The 20331-nt window shown below is 44.8% G+C and overlaps 3 protein-coding genes across 13 annotated transcripts in view; 2 read left to right on the top strand and 1 right to left on the bottom strand.

Moving 5' to 3' along the window:
* The window catches only part of RBM39 (RNA binding motif protein 39), a 32369-nt gene extending 31281 nt beyond the window's left edge, over positions 1 to 1088 (top strand). For all 8 annotated transcript variants that reach the window (XM_072879569.1, XM_072879565.1, XM_072879566.1 and 5 more), the window contains one exon: positions 88 to 1088. In XM_072879569.1, coding sequence (XP_072735670.1) covers positions 88 to 188 — 101 coding nt within the window. In that variant the 3' untranslated portion in view covers positions 189 to 1088. The remainder of the gene's footprint in view (positions 1 to 87) is intronic.
* Positions 1089 to 3108: 2020 nt separating this feature from the next.
* On the bottom strand, positions 3109 to 6104 carry ROMO1 (reactive oxygen species modulator 1). Of its 2 annotated transcripts, none has more exons than XM_072879034.1 (3): positions 5891 to 5912; positions 5151 to 5281; positions 3109 to 3469 (listed from the first exon to the last, which is right to left on the bottom strand). In XM_072879034.1, the coding sequence occupies exons 2-3, from the start codon at positions 5279 to 5281 to the stop codon at positions 3361 to 3363; spliced, it is 240 nt and encodes a 79-aa protein (XP_072735135.1). In that variant the 5' UTR covers positions 5891 to 5912; the 3' UTR covers positions 3109 to 3360. The 2 variants fall into 2 exon arrangements, with proteins under 2 accessions (XP_072735135.1, XP_072735136.1); XM_072879035.1 differs by lacking the exon at positions 5891 to 5912 and adding an exon at positions 5951 to 6104 and having other exon boundaries at positions 3111 to 3469.
* Positions 6045 to 20331, top strand: NFS1 (NFS1 cysteine desulfurase). 3 transcript variants are annotated; one of them, XM_072879032.1, is made up of 13 exons: positions 6045 to 6180; positions 6325 to 6392; positions 7252 to 7368; positions 7975 to 8058; positions 8744 to 8896; positions 9942 to 10035; positions 12019 to 12153; positions 14174 to 14331; positions 15770 to 15875; positions 16048 to 16129; positions 17582 to 17665; positions 17792 to 17881; positions 18520 to 20331. In XM_072879032.1, exons 1-13 carry the CDS (start codon positions 6072 to 6074, stop codon positions 18581 to 18583), a joined length of 1344 nt encoding a protein of 447 aa, XP_072735133.1. In that variant the 5' UTR covers positions 6045 to 6071; the 3' UTR covers positions 18584 to 20331. The 3 variants fall into 3 exon arrangements, with proteins under 3 accessions (XP_072735133.1, XP_072735134.1, XP_072735132.1); XM_072879033.1 differs by lacking the exon at positions 8744 to 8896; XM_072879031.1 differs by having other exon boundaries at positions 6072 to 6392.

Below are 20331 nucleotides of genomic sequence, written 5' to 3' on the forward strand. Positions count from 1 at the left end.
GATTTCACGTAGAGACCTACATTTATTTGTTAATTACAGAAATGATCAAATACTGATTTTTTAAACTTTTTTTAATCTTCTGATTAGGTAAAATGATTACAGCAGCGTATGTACCTCTTCCAACGTACCATAGCCTGTTCCCAGATTCTATGACTGCAACCCAGCTACTGGTTCCTGTTCGACGATGAAGATGGATTTAGTCAGTTTTGTACATAGTTATTTTTTGGAGGAAGATTGAGTTATCTTTTATTTAGATAAAACTAAAGGAGAGGATTTAATGTCATTTTGTGTACACTTCCTGCTACCTTTAAAAATAAAATGAAGTAAGCAGAAATGCAGTGTGTTCATTCTCCTTAACTAGCATTTCCACTGTATACAAAGCTGTTGACTTCTTGTTCTGCCTTGTAATTCTTGTACATTTACTAAGGTGATCTGTAGGAACTGAGAAGTAGCTCATAGAAAACAAGTTCTCTGTAAAAGGCAGATGGGACATAATGACATTTTTTAATGTTTCACAAGCCTTTCTTTTAATGCAGCAATTACATTTTACATTTCACTAAATGTAGGTGATCTGCTAAAGGTTAATATCAGAGATAGACTTTATGAAGGGACATATTTAGTGTTTTGTATAAATGGAAAATTCAAAAGGCTACTGAAAGCTGACTCTGGACAGCCACTCAGCTTGCTTTGTGCTGAATAATTGGTAAGAATAGAAGGATTGAAGGGTTTTATTTCTTGATGGTAACTTTTGATTAATGTATCTGTAAAAGTTTCTTTGTAAATACTGTGTGAGGTGTGTCTAAGTTTCCAAACAAAACGATCTCTGCATTTCCAGATACGTTTCTGTGTATGCAGTGGCACAGTTGAAGGATTTCAGCCGAGTCTGAAAATCGGTAGGAAATACAGAAACATGTTTTGTTCTGGTTGCATATAATCTTTGCTCTTTTTAAGCTCTGTGAGCTCTGAAATATATTTTTGGGTTACTTCAGTGTGTTTGACAAGACAGCTTGATATTTCTATCAAACAAAGACTTTCATATTGCAACAATCTTTGTAAGAACCACTCAAATAAAATTCTCTTAAAAAGGCCTTCATGAAGCTTTATTTCTCTGCTCTCCTAATGTGACTTAAGCAGTGTGTGCTGAAGACTGGAGGTGAGTGATAGATGCTTTGAAGTGGTAGACATGCAGAATACCACTCCTCCAGGAGAAAATGCAGGAGCTGGTTCCTGCTGTTTTGAACCCTCCGTGTACTGCAGCCATAGCTGTTGAGGGCGTGTGGGTTTTCTCACTGTGCAGCAGTGGACAGCTCTAGCCCTTTCTCAGGCCTGCTGCAGATTCATTCCAGAGATAACTTCCCCCTGCCTCCCTCTGCCCCTGTCTTTCACAAATGGTGAACTGTGGGGATGTAGGAGTAATTTGTTGGCTTTTAGTCTGGTTTCTGTTGGGAAGCCTGCCCAAGTGGATTGCCCTTTCCCAGCCCCCTGTCACTTTTAACCACTGGCTAATAAAAGCTGTGTCTGACAAAGGTGTAGAGAGTATGTTCCACCCACGTGGGTGAAAATGGGCTGGGCAGTGATGCTGGCAGTGCTCCGAGATGGAAGGTGGTGGTGACCTGGTCTCCAGCCTCTCAGGTGCTGCCATTCAGTGTGTATGTAGCTGTGGCTGAGCTGCAGTATGGCAAGAGACTCTTCAGCAATCCAGGAGGGAGCCACAGGAGGAAATGACACTGGGCATCTGGAGGTAGTATGAAGGCAATGTGGGGAGGAGCCAGGACTATATACTAGAGGAGGGTGTCTTAAGAGTATGTGACACAGCTGAAGAAAGCCAAGCAAAGCTGCTCTCTAATTTTGCTTGACCTTATTTTTTTAGTTGCCAGTATTAAATCCACCAGTGCCAGCTGGAGTAAAACTTGAGCTGTTCCAGAGCAGCTGTGTTGCTTGACTTGGTTGTTGTCAGTTTCTCTCTCAGAGGTTGCTGAGCTGCATGACAGCAGAGAGAGAACAGGCTTTTAGTGGCAGATTTGTGTTTCTCCCTTAAAAACTGGGGAAACAGCACTTGTACTACGTAAAGGTTGTGTAGGTGCTGGGTCAGGTTCTGCTGCTGCTAACCTGTCCTGTCCTTAACCAGAAATAGAGCAGCAAAGATAAGCCTTGTTTCAAAAAGCAAATAACAGGAGGTTGCAACACTGATGGTTTCGTAGTCACCTGCAGGCAGTGCTACAGAGGCTGGTGAAGGGTAGGGAGTAATCCCCTGCTCCCTGGGAAGCGTTGAGCACCTTTAGACCCCTTAAGGCAGACTGTAGGAAGACTCTACCACAGAGCACTGTTTCTGGCAGCACAGCTCCTACACGTGAAGCCCCCTTCCCTTGCTGAGTGAATGAAAAAAGCCACTGCAAGCTCCTGTCGCTGGAGGCAGCTGCAACCACTGCTTCTGCCCTTCCCTTCTCTGGAAGGGCTGTACAGCAGAGTGCACCTCACGTCACAGAGGGTGTAAGGCTGTGCCCTTCAGAGCTGTGAGAGAGGCAGGGTAGTCAAGCTGTGCTGTTCTGTGCTGGTAACGCAGCAGCTTGCAGCACAGCTAGTCCTGAGGGGAGAGCTTTAGGAAAGGTGTTGCTCAAGGCCTGACAAGGAGGTTATCTCCCATGTCTGGTGTTGAAGTCATCCTTGTGACTCATCACAAAATACCTTTAGCTGTTACGTGACAGGAGCTGTTCTCCATTTTCCAGCAGTTTAATGACTTCCAGCTCTAGTAGCGTGGCTGTACTGGTAACTGGTCTTTGCTGGTCCCTGACTGCTTCCTGTACCCACATGCCACCAGGCTGGCTGGAAGGTGCCTGAGCTGCTGTAGTTTGCCCTCAGTTGCAGAAGGACCTGAGCAAGTCCTTCTGGGGTCCCTTGCTCACTCTGTGAGGGTTTGCCCTGTATTACCTGGAACTCAGAAATGGAGCCAGCTTCAACCCACCTATTTTTGCAAGAGGAGAGAAAGTTGATAGTTGATCTGAATTAGCCACAGAATAACTCTCCTAGACTCAGGAACGCACGAATGCAATGGAGCAGCAACACATTGGGAAAGTGAACTGCCCAAGTACCAAAGGGAGAAATGTGTGCGCTGTACTTAGGCCTGTGAAATAGGAACTTTAATGCAGTAATAAGGATTATTAGTTTTCATTGTCATGGGAGTAGGAGATGGGAGGAAAGTAGAAATTTGGTAAAAAGCATGTTTACAATCAGCAGAGCAAGGAGCATGTTGCTTCACCATTTCATGAAGAGCTCTCACTTCCAGGTATCTAAAGATTTTATTATGGTACAGAGGAGGAATAGCTGGACGGGGGCGCTCTGGATTAAAACCCAAGCTCCAGGTTAGCAGCGGATTCCCATACCAATAGCCATGAATGTCCCAAACGTCCCACCACTTTGCATCATCGTTTTGCCAACTCCACCCATCAGCTCTCGTCCTCTCATGCCAATCCTGAGATAAAGAAAAACACAGGAATTACACAAAAGCTGAAGCCTGACAGGTAACAGACATGCAGCAGAAAACATCTGATACAACCAGCTAATGGTTGCCTGAGTACCCAAATCAAACACCTGCTCTTCAGTCTAAATTTAAAATTATACCGCCTGCCTCTGCAAGGATACAGGCCATGGTGACCCATGCCTGAGCTACTGCAAACAAAAATGGAGCTGTTCTCTTTGGGGCACTTGAGTGACCCTCGCCAATGGCCCACATGTATTTTTTCCTGCAGTGGTACCAGCTGACGCTGTACCCTCCTGCCACACTATTAGCAGGAACAGCTTTACTTGCTCGTGCCCCAAATACCCTTAATTTGGGGAAAAAAATTGTGCTGTCCAAGTATTTGACTTGCCAGAGAATAAAAAGGGTCTGAGGTGTTGTATTACCATCCTGCCTGGCTGCAGTGGCAGTATTTTTAATACCACCAAGTTAAAACCATGTTGTAAACTAACTTCCTGTTTACCACTGACACCATATTTTTAATGAGAGAAACTTGAAAGGCCTTGAAGTGTCCACAGGCATTTCTGTTCTCCAGTTCCCACTTACCTGAGGTCAGATCAAAACAAAAAGAACTCTTCCTTCTCAGGAAGCACTCGTAGTATTTGGCTTTTAAGCACTGCGGTGACTGTGGGGTCTAAGGAATTTCATGCACTTGGTTTTTAAAACATGGAGATTTCACCTCAAAAATGGTACAGCAGAAGTAACGTAGCTGTGTCATTCAAGTACAACAGAACCACTGTCACTGCTTCTTCTAAATACCCTAAATCTGTATTTTCTGCTAGCATTGTACCACTTACAAATATTGTCCAGGATCTGAGAGAGGTCAGAAAACTTTTAAATCTCTATTAGATTAGACTTTGTGCCTTTTCCTCCTCACTACCAAATCATTGCCATGTTTAATCACAGATTAAGAAACCTCAAGCAGAAAGAGTTCTGCAAAATATGGAAGAGCTTATCTCAGCAATTCCTTTTCATGGACGATGTGTGCCAAAACCAGTCAGTGAGAGGCGCAAGAGCTAACTTGGAGCAGCAAGCATTGTTTGTTTCCGTGCCGGCATGCTGGGTATTGCCAGAGGAATGTGGAATATCGTCCCTCTTCGGTTCACAACGGGATTGTGCCAGTGCCAGCCACAGCTCTGCCTACCCTCTTGCAGTTGAGACTCGGGGTCAGTACAGTAATTGCCTCCGTGCAGGGGGATGGGACACCCAAAGCAACCACGATGCAGATACCTGAGAGCTTGCAGAGTACCTCAGGAAACTTAAGAGCAAGGAGAAGGATGCACGTGTATCTGCACAGACAATTCACCCAGCTCCTCCTGGAGCTGAGTGTCCACAGCCTCAGCTTCCCAATGCAACCTCCCTTATGAGCAGAAGGAAAAGGTCTGTGAAACTGTGACCTCTGTGTACACAGCTGACCCAGAGGCGATGCCCTGCCATTGCCAGATTTTCCCATCTGAGGCTGGGGCTGACAGCAGGCTCTCGAACTGTGGCTAATTCGGAGCCACTGGCAAAGTTTCACCTACATGACAACACAGGACCAGACCCGTACCTCCCTTCCCAATCCCAGAGCAGGAGCATTTCTTTCTGGCTATTGCTCTGTCATGACCTGTCCACAGAAGCCATTTCCTCAGCATACCTGAGGCACGAAAACGTGCCGAACAGCGCTCCTGCTGCCATGCCCACTGCAAAGCCCATCACGAAACCCATCTTTACTCTGTCAAAGCAGCTGGGCTGCGATTGCCCGTATGGGCCCACGGTCACAGGCATCTAGAAAAGAAAGCACAAAAAACCACATGGATTTACTGCTTTGTCTAAAATGCTTCTATAACCAAACGGGGCTGGAAAGCAGGCCTGCAACAGGTTCAGAGCCTCTTGTAAGTGTAGTGCCGGAGGCTTTGCAGGCTTCCAGACTCGTTTCCTTGCCTATCAAGTAGGAAAAGACAGGGAGGGAATGCCAGTGCCTCGATGACGGCCCCGTTTCGCCCTCAGCAAGCCCCTCAGTGAGCGCTGCTGTGTCTCCAGGAGCTGTTTCAGGACCTCACTCTCTGCTCTTCAGCTCCCAATGAGCAGCGCAGGGCGTCACCTGGCAAAGCCTCCGCTGCCGGGCCCGTCCTCCCGAGCTGCCACCGGCCTCGGAGGCAGAGCAGCGGGGCAGTGAATCTGCCCTTCAGGAGCCCAAGGTCAAGGCGGGGGCTCACGCCACAGACCGCCCCTGCGGCTCCGCCGGGAGGGGCGGCCTCCGCCTCCCGCCTGGCGCGAGGCCTCGCACCCGGCGCACCGGGGCCCTCAGTGCCCGGTTCACCTCACGGGTGCTTCGGCCGCGCCGCGCCGCGCCCCGCCCCTCCCCTCCCCTCCCCTCCCCCGGGAGACCCGGACCTCCGCCGCAGACCCCCGGGCCCAGCTCGGGAGGCGTGAGGGCCGGCGCCCCGCCCGTACCTCGCTCCCCCCGGCCGCGCCGCGCCCTCCGCCGCTGCCCGCTCCGGCCCCCGCTTCCGGCGCGCGCCGTGACGTCGCCGGAAAGGGCGGCAGCCGCCCCACCCAGCCCCGCGCCGTGGCCATGCTGCTGTGGCGGCGCCTGGCGGCCCTGCGGGCGGCCCCCGCCCCCCGGCGGCTCTCGGCGGCCGCGCCGCGACCGGCACCGGGACAGGCACCGGCACCGGCACCGGGTAAGGCCGCGGTGGGGGCAGAGCCGCTGTCCGGGCGGGCGGCGGCGGCGGCGGAGCCCGAGGCGCGGGCCCGGCCCGGCCGGCGGAGCGCGGGCCCGCCGCTGCCGCCGGCGCCTGACGGCGGCTCGTCCTCCCTCCCCTCAGGGCGAAGCGGCGATGGAGGCGGCGCCCTGCGGCCGCTCTACATGGACGTCCAGGCCACCACCCCGCTGGTAAGGGCCGGGCCCCGCAGGGGCTGCGATCCGTCCCCGGCCTCTCGCGTTCTTGGGTCGCGGCGTCGGAGCCTCCTGGCTGCCCGTGCTCCTGAGGCTGCTGCCTCGTCCCCCAAATCCACGGGTTTTCCCCCAACGAACAGAAAGTACAGGGGGGAAGGGGGAAATAAACGTTGTTTCCCTTCCCTTTTTTCTGGAGCGCCCGCGTGTTTCCCGAGTTTAAGGCTCTCCCCGCACTCCCGGGGTGGCCGCGGGTAGAGCAGCGCCATGTGAAGTTAGCTGTAGCGACGGATGCTTTTGCCTGGGGCACAGGAGCGTCTGGGTCATCCTGCAAAAGGCCTTTTAACTTTGCCGCGACGGTCTCATCGCCGCTGGCCCTCTCGCCGCACCCCGCGGTGGGCAGAGGCTCGGTGCCTCCGTTCCTGTTCTGCGGGTGCGTACAGGCTGGGAGCAGTGGCAGAGCCGCGTTAGAGCTTTCACCGAAATCTGTGGGCATGGGTATTGCTTTGAGGGGCAGCAAGAAATTCATTTAACCAAAATACTTACCTGTGTAATTTTTCCTGACTTTTTAAGTCTCTGTATTTCTTCTGCTCAGAAAATCCCGTTCTTCTGTGATCATCTTGATGCAGATTGAGGTTATGCGCGAGGGCACAGAACATAATTGCCGGATACTCGTATCTGCCAGAGGCAATGTTGTATATAACGTGCAGTAATCTCAAGTTTTGGAGATCTGCCCTGAGCTAAACTCTGCAGCAGAAGTGCTGCTAATCCTGGGGCAGAGGGAGGGGGTGTGTGTGTAGAGGGGACAGAGATGCTTTTCCTTCTCTTTTTCTAAGGCTGGGTGGTTTGTGTCCCGCAGGATCCCAGAGTCTTGGACAGCATGCTCCCATACCTGACGGCCTACTATGGCAACCCCCACTCTCGGACCCACGCCTATGGCTGGGAGAGCGAGGCTGCTATGGAGAAGGCGAGGCAGGTGAGTCTTCGGCTTTCTGCAGGCGTAGTGGTTTTCCTGCTGGCGACGAAATTCAGTGTTGAAAGAAAATCAAAAGCAATGATAAAACTGTTGTAGTTAGTTCTCTGTGGGCTGGATTTAGCAGCTTCCTCTTTGCTCAGCTATACTTTAGCAGATTTATTATAAGAAAAAATCGTGAGATTAGAGCAAGTGAAATGTCAGAAACCAATACTTTAGGCAAAGGTGCCTCAGGATTTTTGGTTTCCTGAGGTCACAAGCATGCTGCTGCAGTGATTGGGCGAACTTCATATTTTATCATTGTCCTGATCTTAGGTAGGGGTCTCCGTCATGTTTTTTGGAAGTAACATGTACTGGGTTTTTGTCTACTTAACTTTTATGTTCTTAATGCTTAATACCACTACTGCTAATGAGTATGAATTCATTATGTATTTTGTATTAATGCAGATATTTAGACTATTGTACCTGTAGCATAACTTTTTTAGATACTAGCTGTAATCCTTTCGAGGCTCAAGGGGGTATTCTTGAAAACATTTTGCGTGTGTTTTGCTATGGTGAATTAATTGTATTTTATATTAACAAATCAAATTTGTGTTTCTTTTTAAACAGCAAGTTGCGGATTTAATAGGAGCTGATTCAAGGGAAATTATATTTACCAGTGGTGCAACAGAATCAAATAATATGGCAATTAAGGTAAAAGGTTTATACTGATAGTTATTTATTATGTTAAAATTATGCTCTGAAGAACTGTATGCATCTTTCAACAGTTTAAATGTTAATATGTTGGCCTAGTTAGCAAATATTTGCATTCCTGGATTTACTCCTTGTGGTATTCTGCTACATACACATACAAATACTGGGATGTTTTGGTGCCCAGGACATGGTTTTGAGGACAGAATATAATAATGTTTATCTTACATGCACCAAATACAATCCTTCCGCTTATGTAATTAAAATCTTTATCGTGAAATATAGTGGAGATGCTGATTACAAGCTTTTTTCTGACTAAGACTAGGTAGTGCTTTAACCTTGTGTGTTGTTAAAGGTATGTGGCTGTTCAGACTTCTCATTGTATATGACTCAATTGCAAATGTTTTTAGAAAAGTATTTCTGTTAATAGTGTCTAGAACTTACATGTATGTTAACATTTTCACAGGCTTTTTGAAAAGTGAGATGCTTTGAAAAATGAGTGCTGATGGACATATGTAGTGTGAATTACGTGTCAGTACCTTTTAGATTCATGACTTTGGGGCAAACAGGGAAGATCCAAATGAATTATGTCTAAATAGCAATTTCTTGTTTCCGATCATTTTGCGTAAAGCTTGCTTTCTTCAATGGTCTAACAGCAAATTTCTTGTTCATGGATTGTGCCTGACAGGGTGTTGCAAGGTTCTATAAATCCAGAAAAAAACATATAATTACTACGCAAACAGAGCACAAGTGCGTGTTGGATTCTTGCCGTTCCTTGGAGGCAGAAGGTTTTCGGGTCACGTATCTACCTGTTAAAAAAAATGGGCTCATAGATTTGAAGGTAGGTTGTTTACTGACAGAAAGTGAAAATAGAAAAGGTTTTTGCTTCAAATTGATACTCAAGAGGACCTTGTGTCATCTTGATGATAAAGAGGAAAGGATAATAAATATCACAAGGTAGAATGAGAGTCACAGTCTCTGTCACAGCTGGAGAAGGATTTTGTGTTCTGTCTGGTGCTGTAGACTTTTTCTCAACCAAAACATCCATCTCTCATCCCACCGTTCACCTGCTGTCATTCATACCTACGCAGGTGGAGCTGTTGCATACCCTATAGAGAGCCCAATACATGACTAGGATGGAGCTGGCTTTCACTACTAACAGGAGTTAGTAGTGAAATTTCATGACCTGAGCTACTCAAGGCATCAGACACAGCAATTACAATACTCCCTTCCGATTGCCGTCCATGAACTGACCCTTCTGGGTGTACTGGCTGCAGTCCTGGGATTTAGAAGCTGTGTATGCTTATTTCATAACTTGTGTCCTGTAATGCAGGACAGCATCAGTTTTATTTCTAGCCCTGTCATCTGGCTTGGAGAGAGATTGTGTGTATGTGGTGGGGTAGAGGGATCAGGCCTGCAGGCGCAGAAGTGTTAGTCATGTTCTCTGAGAACTTTGCTGGCAGACTCCTTTGCATCATGCTCTCTTGTATATAGTGCAGTTCCTTTATAGCCAACTGCACTTTGTCTAGATGTGGCTTAAGCTGTTTTGTGGGTGGTTAATTCATTAAAGAAAATGGTTCAGATGAATGTATGAGACATAGCAAAAGCCTGTTCTGACTTCATTTAATCAAGTCAGGTGGCATGGTGCCTACCAGGGTTAGGATATGTAGAAATGGAATTTTAATCATGCTCCTCTTCCTACAGGAATTTAATGTTCACATGGATTAGTGCTCTCACCAGGACTGTTTGTCAGAACCCAGGGAGTTTGTTGGTAATGCGCAAGTTAGGGGGCTGGTGGTTAAGTTTTGCTAGCAAATTGAAGGTGTGCACAGGAATCTTGCTTCTGCTGTTAGTCACAACTTCTGTGTGTTTGAATATTTCACCAGGAATTGGAGGCTGCATTCCAGCCAGATACAACTTTGGTTTCTGTAATGACTGTGAATAATGAAATAGGAGTAAAGCAGCCAATTCATGACATTGGTAAGTACACCATGGCTTCCAGAGGCCAGCTAATGTTGCCTCTGCTTCCTTTTACTTAATATTTTCATAGCGAAATCTACTGATGCAAAAGATTAGGTGTAATATAGTTAAGGAATAAATAATAATGCTGTCCCAAATAAAAACTTATTTTAAAAGGGAAATGAGGATGAAATTCAGTACTTTTACAGTGAGTATTGCAGCAATTATAGCCTTGTAGTACAGATCAGCTGCAGTGTTTCTAGTTTCATTCTGAATTGTACAATGGATGAAAAAATTGCACAGAATAGCTGGCCAAATTGAGTTTGCATACTGTAATGGTTTATTGAGCACCTGTAGCGTTTAAGAGGAGAAATGTGCGGAATTTGGGGCAGGAGGAGATGGTCAGCACCACACTTACACCCCTTCCCCCCCAGCGTTGCCATATGCAGTCATGAACAATTGGTTTGGAGGTCAAAAGGCTGCTGAAGAGCCAGGTTTCTAGAACAGGAGGCAGGGAGAGTGTGAGCCAGGCTCTGAGCAGGCAGATGGAGGGACAGGGACCTCAAAGCAGTCTGGCAAAGCAGGTGAAGGGAGAGCTGGAGAACCAGGGTTGTTGGAGCAGGCAGGGTGAGCGGGTGGCCCACATATACAGCTCCCTGGATCTCATGGTGATTCCTTGGTAACATTTCCCATGACAGTGACAACTTCTCCCCCCCCCGACGTCCTTTCGTAAGATGTTGGAATTTTTAGACAGTTTTTAGGTTTTGGCCTCTGTCCTGAAGTTTATACTGCATGGTTCTGGAGGGTATTGTTTTCCCAGGCTGTGGCAGGCATCTTACCCTCTTGTGCAGCTGATTTTCCTCTTGCTTAGCTGCTGCATTTTTTTTTTCTGTATTATGCTCAAAGCAGCATTCTCCCCAAGGCTCTTCAGGTTATATTTCTTAATTGACAAGTAATTGATCATCAGCGAGTTACTTATAGGCCTGAGGACTCTGTTTTCCTCCTGTGCTTATATTGTCAAGGCCGTTACTGTTGTCCCATGCTTAAATGCCAGAGATACCTGGTACCAAGCTCTGGTTCCCACAGTAAGTTCTCATAATGCCTTGATAGGCCAGGACTGGGGCCTTGCAGAGTTAACCTAAGGCCCTGTTAGGGTGAGGCCTATGGCCTGATATTAGCAATAGCAATGCCGTTCTTGCTGGACCACAGGAGGACTTCTCCTGTGAAAGGTAATGCTGAACTTGTGCAGAGGAGAGGTCTGGGATGCAACTGTGCTAGGTATGGATTCTGTGGAAGATGAGTTGTGAGATTTTGATGACAAAAATAAATAATATTTAACTTCACTGCCCATGAACATTACATTATTTTGTTCCGTAGTGTATTTTAGCTCTGGATGCAAAAACGTTGATTACAGGCTTGAGTGACTTCAGGTGGGAGTAATCAGTGTGTGTGAGGACTAGTGACAATTCTGAGAACATTTTTGAAGCTGAGTAGTGCAAAACTTGGAAAGCAGAGGAAATGGCAAAAACACTTGGCGACTATAAACTTGTAAGTAAGGCTGGCTTGTACTGGACTGGTGTTGAGAAGAAAAAGAATCAAGAAAAAAAATTTTAATTTTGTCCAGCTGTGGAGTCATCCCTGTGGGGAAACTTGGCTGTCCTGGGCAGCCATTTGTACTTAAACTTGGTAGATGTGGATTTGGAAACAATCTCACTTCTTAACAGCAGAAGACTTTTTAACTTTTTCAACTGAAGAAATTCACCATAGTCTTACCTGCTGACCTGCCTAAACCTGTGCCCAGCTAGGCATCAGCTAGAATAGCTCCTACACAGTGTTAGACACTTTACTGTAACAGAAACATGACAGCACCCATTTCTTCCTTTGTCACCTCAGAGCTGGTCCTTGCTATAAACTGATGCTTTAGATTTGTTGTTGAAATCATTGGAATCATAACGATTAGATGAGATAACATTGGGTTTTTTTGCTCTTATGTTTTTATTACAGGTGAGATCTGCCGTGCACATAAGGTTTTCTTCCACACAGATGCTGCACAAGCAATTGGTAAAATTCCTATGGATGTCAATGACATGAAAATTGATCTCATGAGCATCAGCGCCCATAAAATTTATGGGCCTAAAGGTACTTACTGAAGTGTTTTTCTAGAGAATTGTTGTTTCCATGCCTACCTTAAGGTAACTACACAAGGTATGAAGTCAAACCTGTCTGTCATAGTTTTCTATGGTTTAAGTAACAGTCACTATTGAAGACTGGTATTGGACTGACTTTGGAGTAGTTCAGGCACTGCTGCCAGACGTAGTGCTGCAGTAAGTGGATCTTCAGTGCTGATGGGTTGTGAGGTGGCTTCACTGAAGGAAGAAACAGTATCTTATAATGGTGGCAGCATTTAGGAGGAGTGGCTTTTCAGGAGTCATTTGGTCAGTGTGAGGCAGCATTGATGCCGAAACGGTTGAAGTGAAACCACTGGGTTATAGGGCAAAGTTTAGACCCAGGTGTAACTTGCAATGAGGAGATCAAAAGGTAACTGGAAAGTTTAAATTCTTAGTGATTTTGGTTGTCTTCTACTCCCAATGGCTTCTTCCCCCCAACTCCATTTGTGCATCTTCTTTGCAGAGTGGGGTTTAAAATCTGGCTATGGATTTTCTAGTTGACTTCCAAATGGTGAAAGTTCAGCTATTATCACTGTCACGGTCCATTTAGTTTCTAACACTGGATGTAGAAAGGCAGAAATCAGGTTTGCTGTATTCTATGTGCTGTGCAGAAACAAAAGGCAAAATTATTATTTTTTCCATATGTTGTCTTTTTCCGTACGAGCTCTCCTGAGAGCTGAAGACATATCTCCAGACAAGGACTAAGTTTTCAACCAATAACTTTGGGCAGGTGACAGACATAAGTTTTCACAACTTATTACGACCAGAAGTTGCAACCATTCTTCCTGTGGTGACAGGCACTTGTTATGTATGCCAAGGCACAATGAAGACATGGAAATCGAGTTTCTAGGTGAAGAGATGAGAGTGAAACTGGCTGGTTGTCAAAACTGGCTCATCTAATCTGCCTGTTAGAAATTGGTGCCACTGATGAGTCTCCCTAATGAGAAGAAAGGGAGAGGACTCCTGGGACTGGTGCTGGCCTGGGAATCCAGGGAAAGGAGTTCTTCTAGAGCTTTCAGTTGGAAGTCAGTAAGGGAACATCAATGAATGAAATATCTGCACATAAAAACTTCAGTGCAAAGGGATGAACTTCAGCTGTGCACAGTGTCGTGGTTTAGGCCCAGCCGGAAGCTAAACACCACGCAGCCGCTCGCTCACTCCCCCCCCCGGTGGGATGGGAGAGAGAATTGGAAGAGCAAAAGTAAGAAAATTCGTGGGTTGAGATAAGAACAGTTTAATAATTGGAACAAAATAATAGTAGTAATAATAATGAATTGTAATGAGAAGGAAAGCAACAAGAGAGAGGGAGAGGAACAAAATCCAAGGGAGGGAAAAAAAAGTGATATAACTGCTCACCACCCGCTGACCGACGCCCAGCCAGTCCCCGAGCAGTGACTCCTACCCCCCAGCCAACTCCCCCCAGTTTATATACTGGGCATGATGTCACATGGTATGGAATAGCCCTTTGGTCAGTTTGGATCAACTGTCCTGGCTGTGCCCCCTCCCATTTTCTTGTGCACCTGGCAGAGCACGGGAAGCTGAAAAGTCCTTGACCAGCGTAAACACCGCTTAGCAACAGCCAGAACATCAGCGTGTTATCAATATTATTCTTATACTAAAATCCAAAACACAGCACTATACCAGCTACTAGGAAGAAAATTAACTCTATCCCAGCCGAAACCAGGACACACAGGAATTGTGAGAAGTAAGGGAAGTACTGAGTCCTTAGGTGTCTGAAGCACACGGGGAGAAACTGAGCTTCTCCCATGGCTGAAGCTCTGGGAAACTGAATGAAGAGGAACATAGACAGTGGGAACAAACACCATTTCCTAGAAAATATTGTCCTTCTCTGTGTTCACTACGTTTTTTTCCAGCGAGGTGTCCAAATATGTGTTTGCTGTGGAAATAACAAATGTTTCCAAACCTTGGAGTCCTTTTTCATAATTTCAGAACTGTGAGTGTATGCTAAAACAGCTTTCCTTGTTTTCAAGGGGTTGGTGCTATCTATGTTCGCCGTCGACCACGCGTCAGGCTAGAACCCCTGCAAAGTGGAGGAGGCCAGGAGAGAGGACTGCGGTCTGGGACTGTGCCCACTCCTTTAGCTGTGGGCCTGGGGGCAGCATGTGAAGTGGCACAGCAAGAGATGGAGGTATGTGGGAGAAGATATTTGTCCTGGATTCCAGAAAATAATATGGTAGGGCCAGTTAGGTCTTAGATTCCTTAGGTCTTTTTGTGTCCGTGTGCCTGAATTAAATTTGATTCTCATGTTGTAACATTAAGTAAATGTTTTGAGATCTTCAAGGCTGGTTTTGGGTAATTGGAAGTTGATCTTCAGCTTTCTTAAGTTACTTTTTTCTTGAAGTGGTTTGAATCATGGTTTTCTACAATGGGTTTACAGTTGACAGTTTTAGTGAAATAAGGCTTTAAGTGCTTGTACTCGTCTCTCCATTCTGCACACATGTATTAACAGCATCTCTGAAATGGAATAAATCATGTTTATGTAATGTATATTGAAAAAAAAGACTTCCTAGTCCATTATCATACATAGTAAATGTATATAACTTTAAGTTTACTGCAGCTTTGCAACTAAGAACTTATTTTTTTTCCTAGCTTGGACAATGAAGTTTATTTGCTAGGTCTGGTGTCTAAGCCTCCGTGTGCTGCTCTATCTGTTTGTGGGCACCAATGCATTCTTTACAGGTGGAATGTAAAGATCCTTTAATATAGTGCCAATGGGATGCATAAGCCAGATGCCTGTACACACAGCATCAAGCTTCTTCCTGGGAGACAGGTGGAGATCTGCCATCTGAGCTGGGTGGTTATGGAAGCCTTGTTGGAGGCTGGAGAGCCTGCAGAGCCTGAATTCTGCACGAGCCTCAGATCTGGATTCTCTTCCTTGCCTGGCAGAGTTCTGGGGTTTCTAAACCAAATAATATTTGAGATAGCCTTGTTCTCTTCTAAAGCTTTTTCAAGTGTGTAAACAAGCGTGAATTGTGTGTGTGCGTCTGGCTGTTCCTGTGCACCAGAGCTGATATCATCCCTTACTGCTTTTTTAGTGTAAGTGACCTCATTTTTTAGTCTAGAATGAGATGCTGCATGTGGACAGTTCTTATTGCGTAGGTTACGTGTTGTAAAAGCTGAGTTCACAGTAATTTGTGAGTCCATGTCTGTCTTTATGTGGTATGGTTTGAGAGCTCCTAGGGAAATAAGAGGCACTCGCTATAATAGGTGCCCTTTCTTGTGTTGCAAAATGCATCATCTTATGCATTACCTAACTTGTCTTTAAACACAAAGAACTCGGTGCTTTTATGAAAGCAAATTTGGAAGCTTGTATATAGAGATCTTTTAGAATGGTTTATTTTTGAAGGCTGAGCTAGCTAGGACCAAACTGGTAATTCTCTTTGCCTACTCTAGAGACTGTTTTAAAAGTTTGACAGTTTCTTTTTAAGTTTCAGCTGTGTTCTTTCCCTAGTCTAACCAAACCCAGCTACTTCAGTCTGCTCATGGCTGGTGGCACAAAACAGTTTGAGTGAAGTCAAACTGTACACGATTTATTACTTTGGTCTCTTTTCTGGTTTCTTTGCTAGTATGACCATAAGCGAATCTCACAACTGGCAGAACGACTGGTTACAAAAATCATGAGTGAAGTTCCTGATGTGGTTATGAATGGAGATAGAGAGCATCGCTATCCAGGTAACAGCAAAATCCTGAGCCCATTAGAACTGTCTAGCTCCTCAGTGTTAATGGCTATGACTGAATAATGCTCTTTAGCTACATATTGTGCAAGTACTGCCATGTGGGGTAGGATTTGCCCTAGATTTCAGTTGATGGAAGTTTTTTTTCTATTTCATTTATTTGTATGTAGGATGCATCAATTTATCTTTTGCATATGTGGAAGGGGAGAGTCTTCTGATGGCTCTGAAAGACGTGGCTCTGTCTTCAGGAAGGTAGGTGGAATGTGTGGGAAGGATAGCAGTATATTTTGGAGAGAAAATAACTTCTGCTAATGGAGGTACAAACTAAGGAGTGGTCTCCTCTGTGCCTCATATTTGTGTATTCGGTTAATGAGTCTGCCTGGCATTGATTGCATTCTAAGATGGTGTTTCTCTGAAGTGGCACATTTCAAATGAAGATCAAATTTACTCATCCTGAAAGCAACCCCCCCCCACCTCCCCCCCCACCCCCCCAATAAACCCCAAACAAAACTGGAAAAAACAACCTAGAAATTCCTACCTGCCAGCCTTGCAGACTGGTTATCTGCAATCTGAGTAGCCTTGACTTGTAACTGTCGGTGACACTTTTTCTTCTAAAGGCTACCAGCATTTGAGCAGCTTCTGTCCTTCAGCAGGATTTCACACACGTGGCAGATTGTAACTAGAATCTAGTGATGCTGGAGAAATATCTGAATTAAATTAGCTCATAGTGCCTATGTTTAATGCAAAAGCAGAAAGAGAATTGAATATGCTTTTATGGAGCTCCGTTGGCTCTACAGGAGTGACGAGCAATGTTTCTGTTACTGAGACAAACTTGATGCTTATGATGAAGTTAATGGAGTGTAAAGATGCCCCCTTTCCTCACCTTTGAGAACAAAGCGGTCAGCATATCTTAATTAGAAATACGTTGGCACTATGAACAGGAAGAACAAGTCTCCACGTGACTGTCTCTGAAGCCGAACACTTCTGTAATTTAAAAATCTCTTCTGAGGCTCTGCTTTGTGCAGTAGAGTGCTGTAAACAGCTCTCCAGTTTGTGCTGCATGTTGCTACCTGTAAAAATTGCGTAACAACACATAACCAGTTTTGCTTACTGCTTCAAGGTGGAAGTTCTCTCTACTGATGACTATAACTAGATCATCTTGCTTTGGATTCCTCTGCACTGTTTTTCATTTATTTGTTCTGCTGCCAAACAGCAGCTTGTGAAGTCTTTTTTTCTTTTTTAATGTTCCTTTTGGTATGTTACCTTCTCTGGCTAGTTCCGTCTTGGCTCCTTTGTCTTTTTTTCATGGCCTTCACTTCAGCTACCTCCTGGTCTGCGTTCCCGCTGCTTCTGTTTGGCATTGTGTTTATTCTTATCTGTGTTCTCTCTTCTTACCTCATGCTCCTAATTTATTACCCTCGTTCCCCTCTAATGCCTGCCCCTTCCATTCTTTTTCTTCAGCAGCAGAAATACCACTCTTCTTGCTTGTATTCACTGGTGGTTTCTAAGAGGCTGGGAAGCTGATATAGGTTGTTGTAAAGACTCATAGTAAATATTAAATATTAAATTACTCATAGTAATATTAAATATTAAAGAACAGCGGGCATCCTGTTCTTTGTTGGAGGAGACTAGTGAAGTGTTACTTCAGTGTAGCACCTGCACATGAACAAAAATTTGAAACTTGGTTGCCTTCCCTTTCCCCAGTGCTTGCACGTCAGCTTCTCTGGAGCCTTCCTATGTTTTGCGGGCAATCGGAACAGATGAAGATTTGGCTCACTCATCTATAAGGTGCGTGGAGTGGTCTTCCCTAATGCTTCCAAATGTTTTCCTTTTCTGCTAAAAGTAGGTGGTAGATTTGTTCCAGCCCTCCATATGCACGTTATTCTGGTCCTTAATGGTTTTCTTTTGGTTTAGATTTGGCATTGGTCGTTTCACTACAGAGGAAGAAGTAGATTATACAGTGCAGAAGTGCATACAGCATGTTAAGAGGCTGAGGGAAATGAGGTGAGCCATCTTCTTATTGAATGTAACGACTTCTTAGGTATGATAATCATTTGAAGAGTTGGATTTAGTTGAAAGTAATTGTTTGTTTCAAAAATCTAGTGGTGTCTATGTATATAAGCAAGCAGTGTTGCCAGAGTGGGTAGTGGGCCTGATCTTAAGAGTAGTGACAATTTTTTAAGGAAAAAAAAAAGATAACAAACCTTCTCCCAGATCCTGCCTTTGTCAGGGAAAGAATAGGGGTAGGGCAAGCATGTAGGGCAGTACCTAGAAGTTTCTAAGCCAGAGATGGTATTACTGAGTTTATGTATTGATAAGTTGTTTTATTTTGGTGAAACTGAAAGACTCCAAACTCATCTGGACAGTGTCAAATGCGAGGGCTCAGCCTCTTAAGAGACACAAGTACTTTATGCCTAAAGTGGGAGCAGGAAATGAGGTGGAGCACCTGCCCTCTCACCTCTTGTATTTTGGGCTGAGGACACAGTTGAGGACTGATCGTCTGAAGTTCACTGACCTCCAGAAGGGGAAGATGGGTAGATAGGTATCTCTTAATTTCTTGTGTCATCGATGAAATTGTCTGGTTATTGTTGACGTCGTCCTGTACATTTTGGATAGCCCTCATTTTTCTCCTTTCTTTACAGTCCCCTCTGGGAAATGGTGCAGGATGGAATTGACCTCAAAAGCATTAAATGGACTCAGCACTGAGAAAACATTGCTATCCATGGACTAGATGTGGATATGGATGAAAATGCATTTTCTGTACATTCCTGAACAAATTATGCAGCACTTCTGGTTTTTGACACTTGCAATTTGACTGGAAAACTACCCTGTCTGACCACAAAGTCTAAAAAGCCAAAAATGAAACTAGTCTTTATCCTGGAGAAAGGCGGGATGATATAACACCCATTGCATTTATATTGACACACACAAATTTATGCTAAAACATGATTTATTTGGAAATGTGTTTTCTAATAAGAAAGTGAAATCAGTGTGTTACTCTTGGGCCAGTGGAATCCTGGTGAGAGGTTGTTGCTTCTCAATGTCAAACATCCCGTGTAGCTGTTCTGTTTGCAGCACAGACCTATTGCTGGGCCTCCCGTTTTTTCTGTTTGAGGCGGGCATCCTGAAACAGCAGCTGTTTTTGTGCTGCTCAAATGCATTGTACCGTGAGAAATGCTCAGATTGGAAGAAGCTTGGCATTTCTAGAGGAAAAGGATGCCTCAGTGTGGCTATGTGCCTTCACAGTTAAGTTGTACATGCAGTTAAGAACAATTTTTTTTCTGAAACTGAGCATTTTTGGCTCTTTTTCCTTGGCTTTATCTTTTTTTGGGTGATGCTTGTACAGACCAGTGTGCATTAATCCAAAACATCCTTCCGCATTACCGAGTTTATGATACAATGATGATGCACTTTGCTGTCCCCTCTATTGAGTTTTTTCCATGCAATTTTTTTCTAAGGACAGCAGATTTGAATGACTGGGCGAGGGGGGTAGGCAGAATATGTCAGCTCCAGTTGCAGTACCAGTTTAGCTGGAACACAAGTGGTGGAGGTGGTGGGGCGAGCAGGTGAAGTGCAATGTCTTAATGCAGTCTGGGTTTTTTGTTGTGTTTGGTGTGGTTTTTTTTTTTCCCTCCCCTTGTGATGAGTCCTTCGCTGTTACTTAGAGTTTGCCTATGGGTTGTCGGCTTCTGTCCCTTCAGGGAGTCTTGCCCAGCTGAGCCTGCATGTTCTGTCTGGAGATAAGAACATGTAGCTCTGGAGTTTTCTCTGCGTGACAAACTGTACTTCTGTCTGACTAGAGACTTACATGGGAATCTGTTCCCTGCAAATGCTGGGGGAAAGTGTCTGTTAAAAAGGGTTTGATGAGATTAATTAATTTCAGTGTTTCTCCTTTCTTACCTTTGTTGATCTTTCCAGTAGGAAGCTTAACTCTGTTTTATGAAGTGCCTTTGTTTTAGTTGCATAAGCAGACAGCTCTCAAATAGTTTTGTTGATTGATGGATGCTGTATTAGTTGCTGAATTTACTATACCCTATAGACAGTATGTCTTCAGTTCTGGATGGTACCTACCTCGAGGATGAACCATGTAATGTAAAAGCTGAAGCTAAGTCTCACAAGGTGGATTGTGTTACAGAAGCTTGTTCTTTTTTTTTGTTACCAAGGACAGATTTGGTTGTTTGTAATGCAAAGCTAATCCTCAGTTGTTCTATTTGAAATTATTAGCTTTAGCAGTTTTAATGTTGTAGGGCTGGCACCATATATTTCATCACAACATTTTTAAAACTACCATATGCATAAATAGGTTTTAGAGGTGTTGTACGTACTGTTTTATCCTTGGGCCATACATGTTTTCTGGATTAAGCATGTGATAACACTTTCCCAGCATGTGTTAGAACTATATGTTTATGAAATTGTTCTTTGTGTTTCATGGATGATAAAAAATATAGATAAGA

This window comes from Ciconia boyciana, chromosome 14, assembly GCF_034638445.1.
Source record: "Ciconia boyciana chromosome 14, ASM3463844v1, whole genome shotgun sequence".
NCBI lineage: Eukaryota > Metazoa > Chordata > Aves > Ciconiiformes > Ciconiidae > Ciconia > Ciconia boyciana.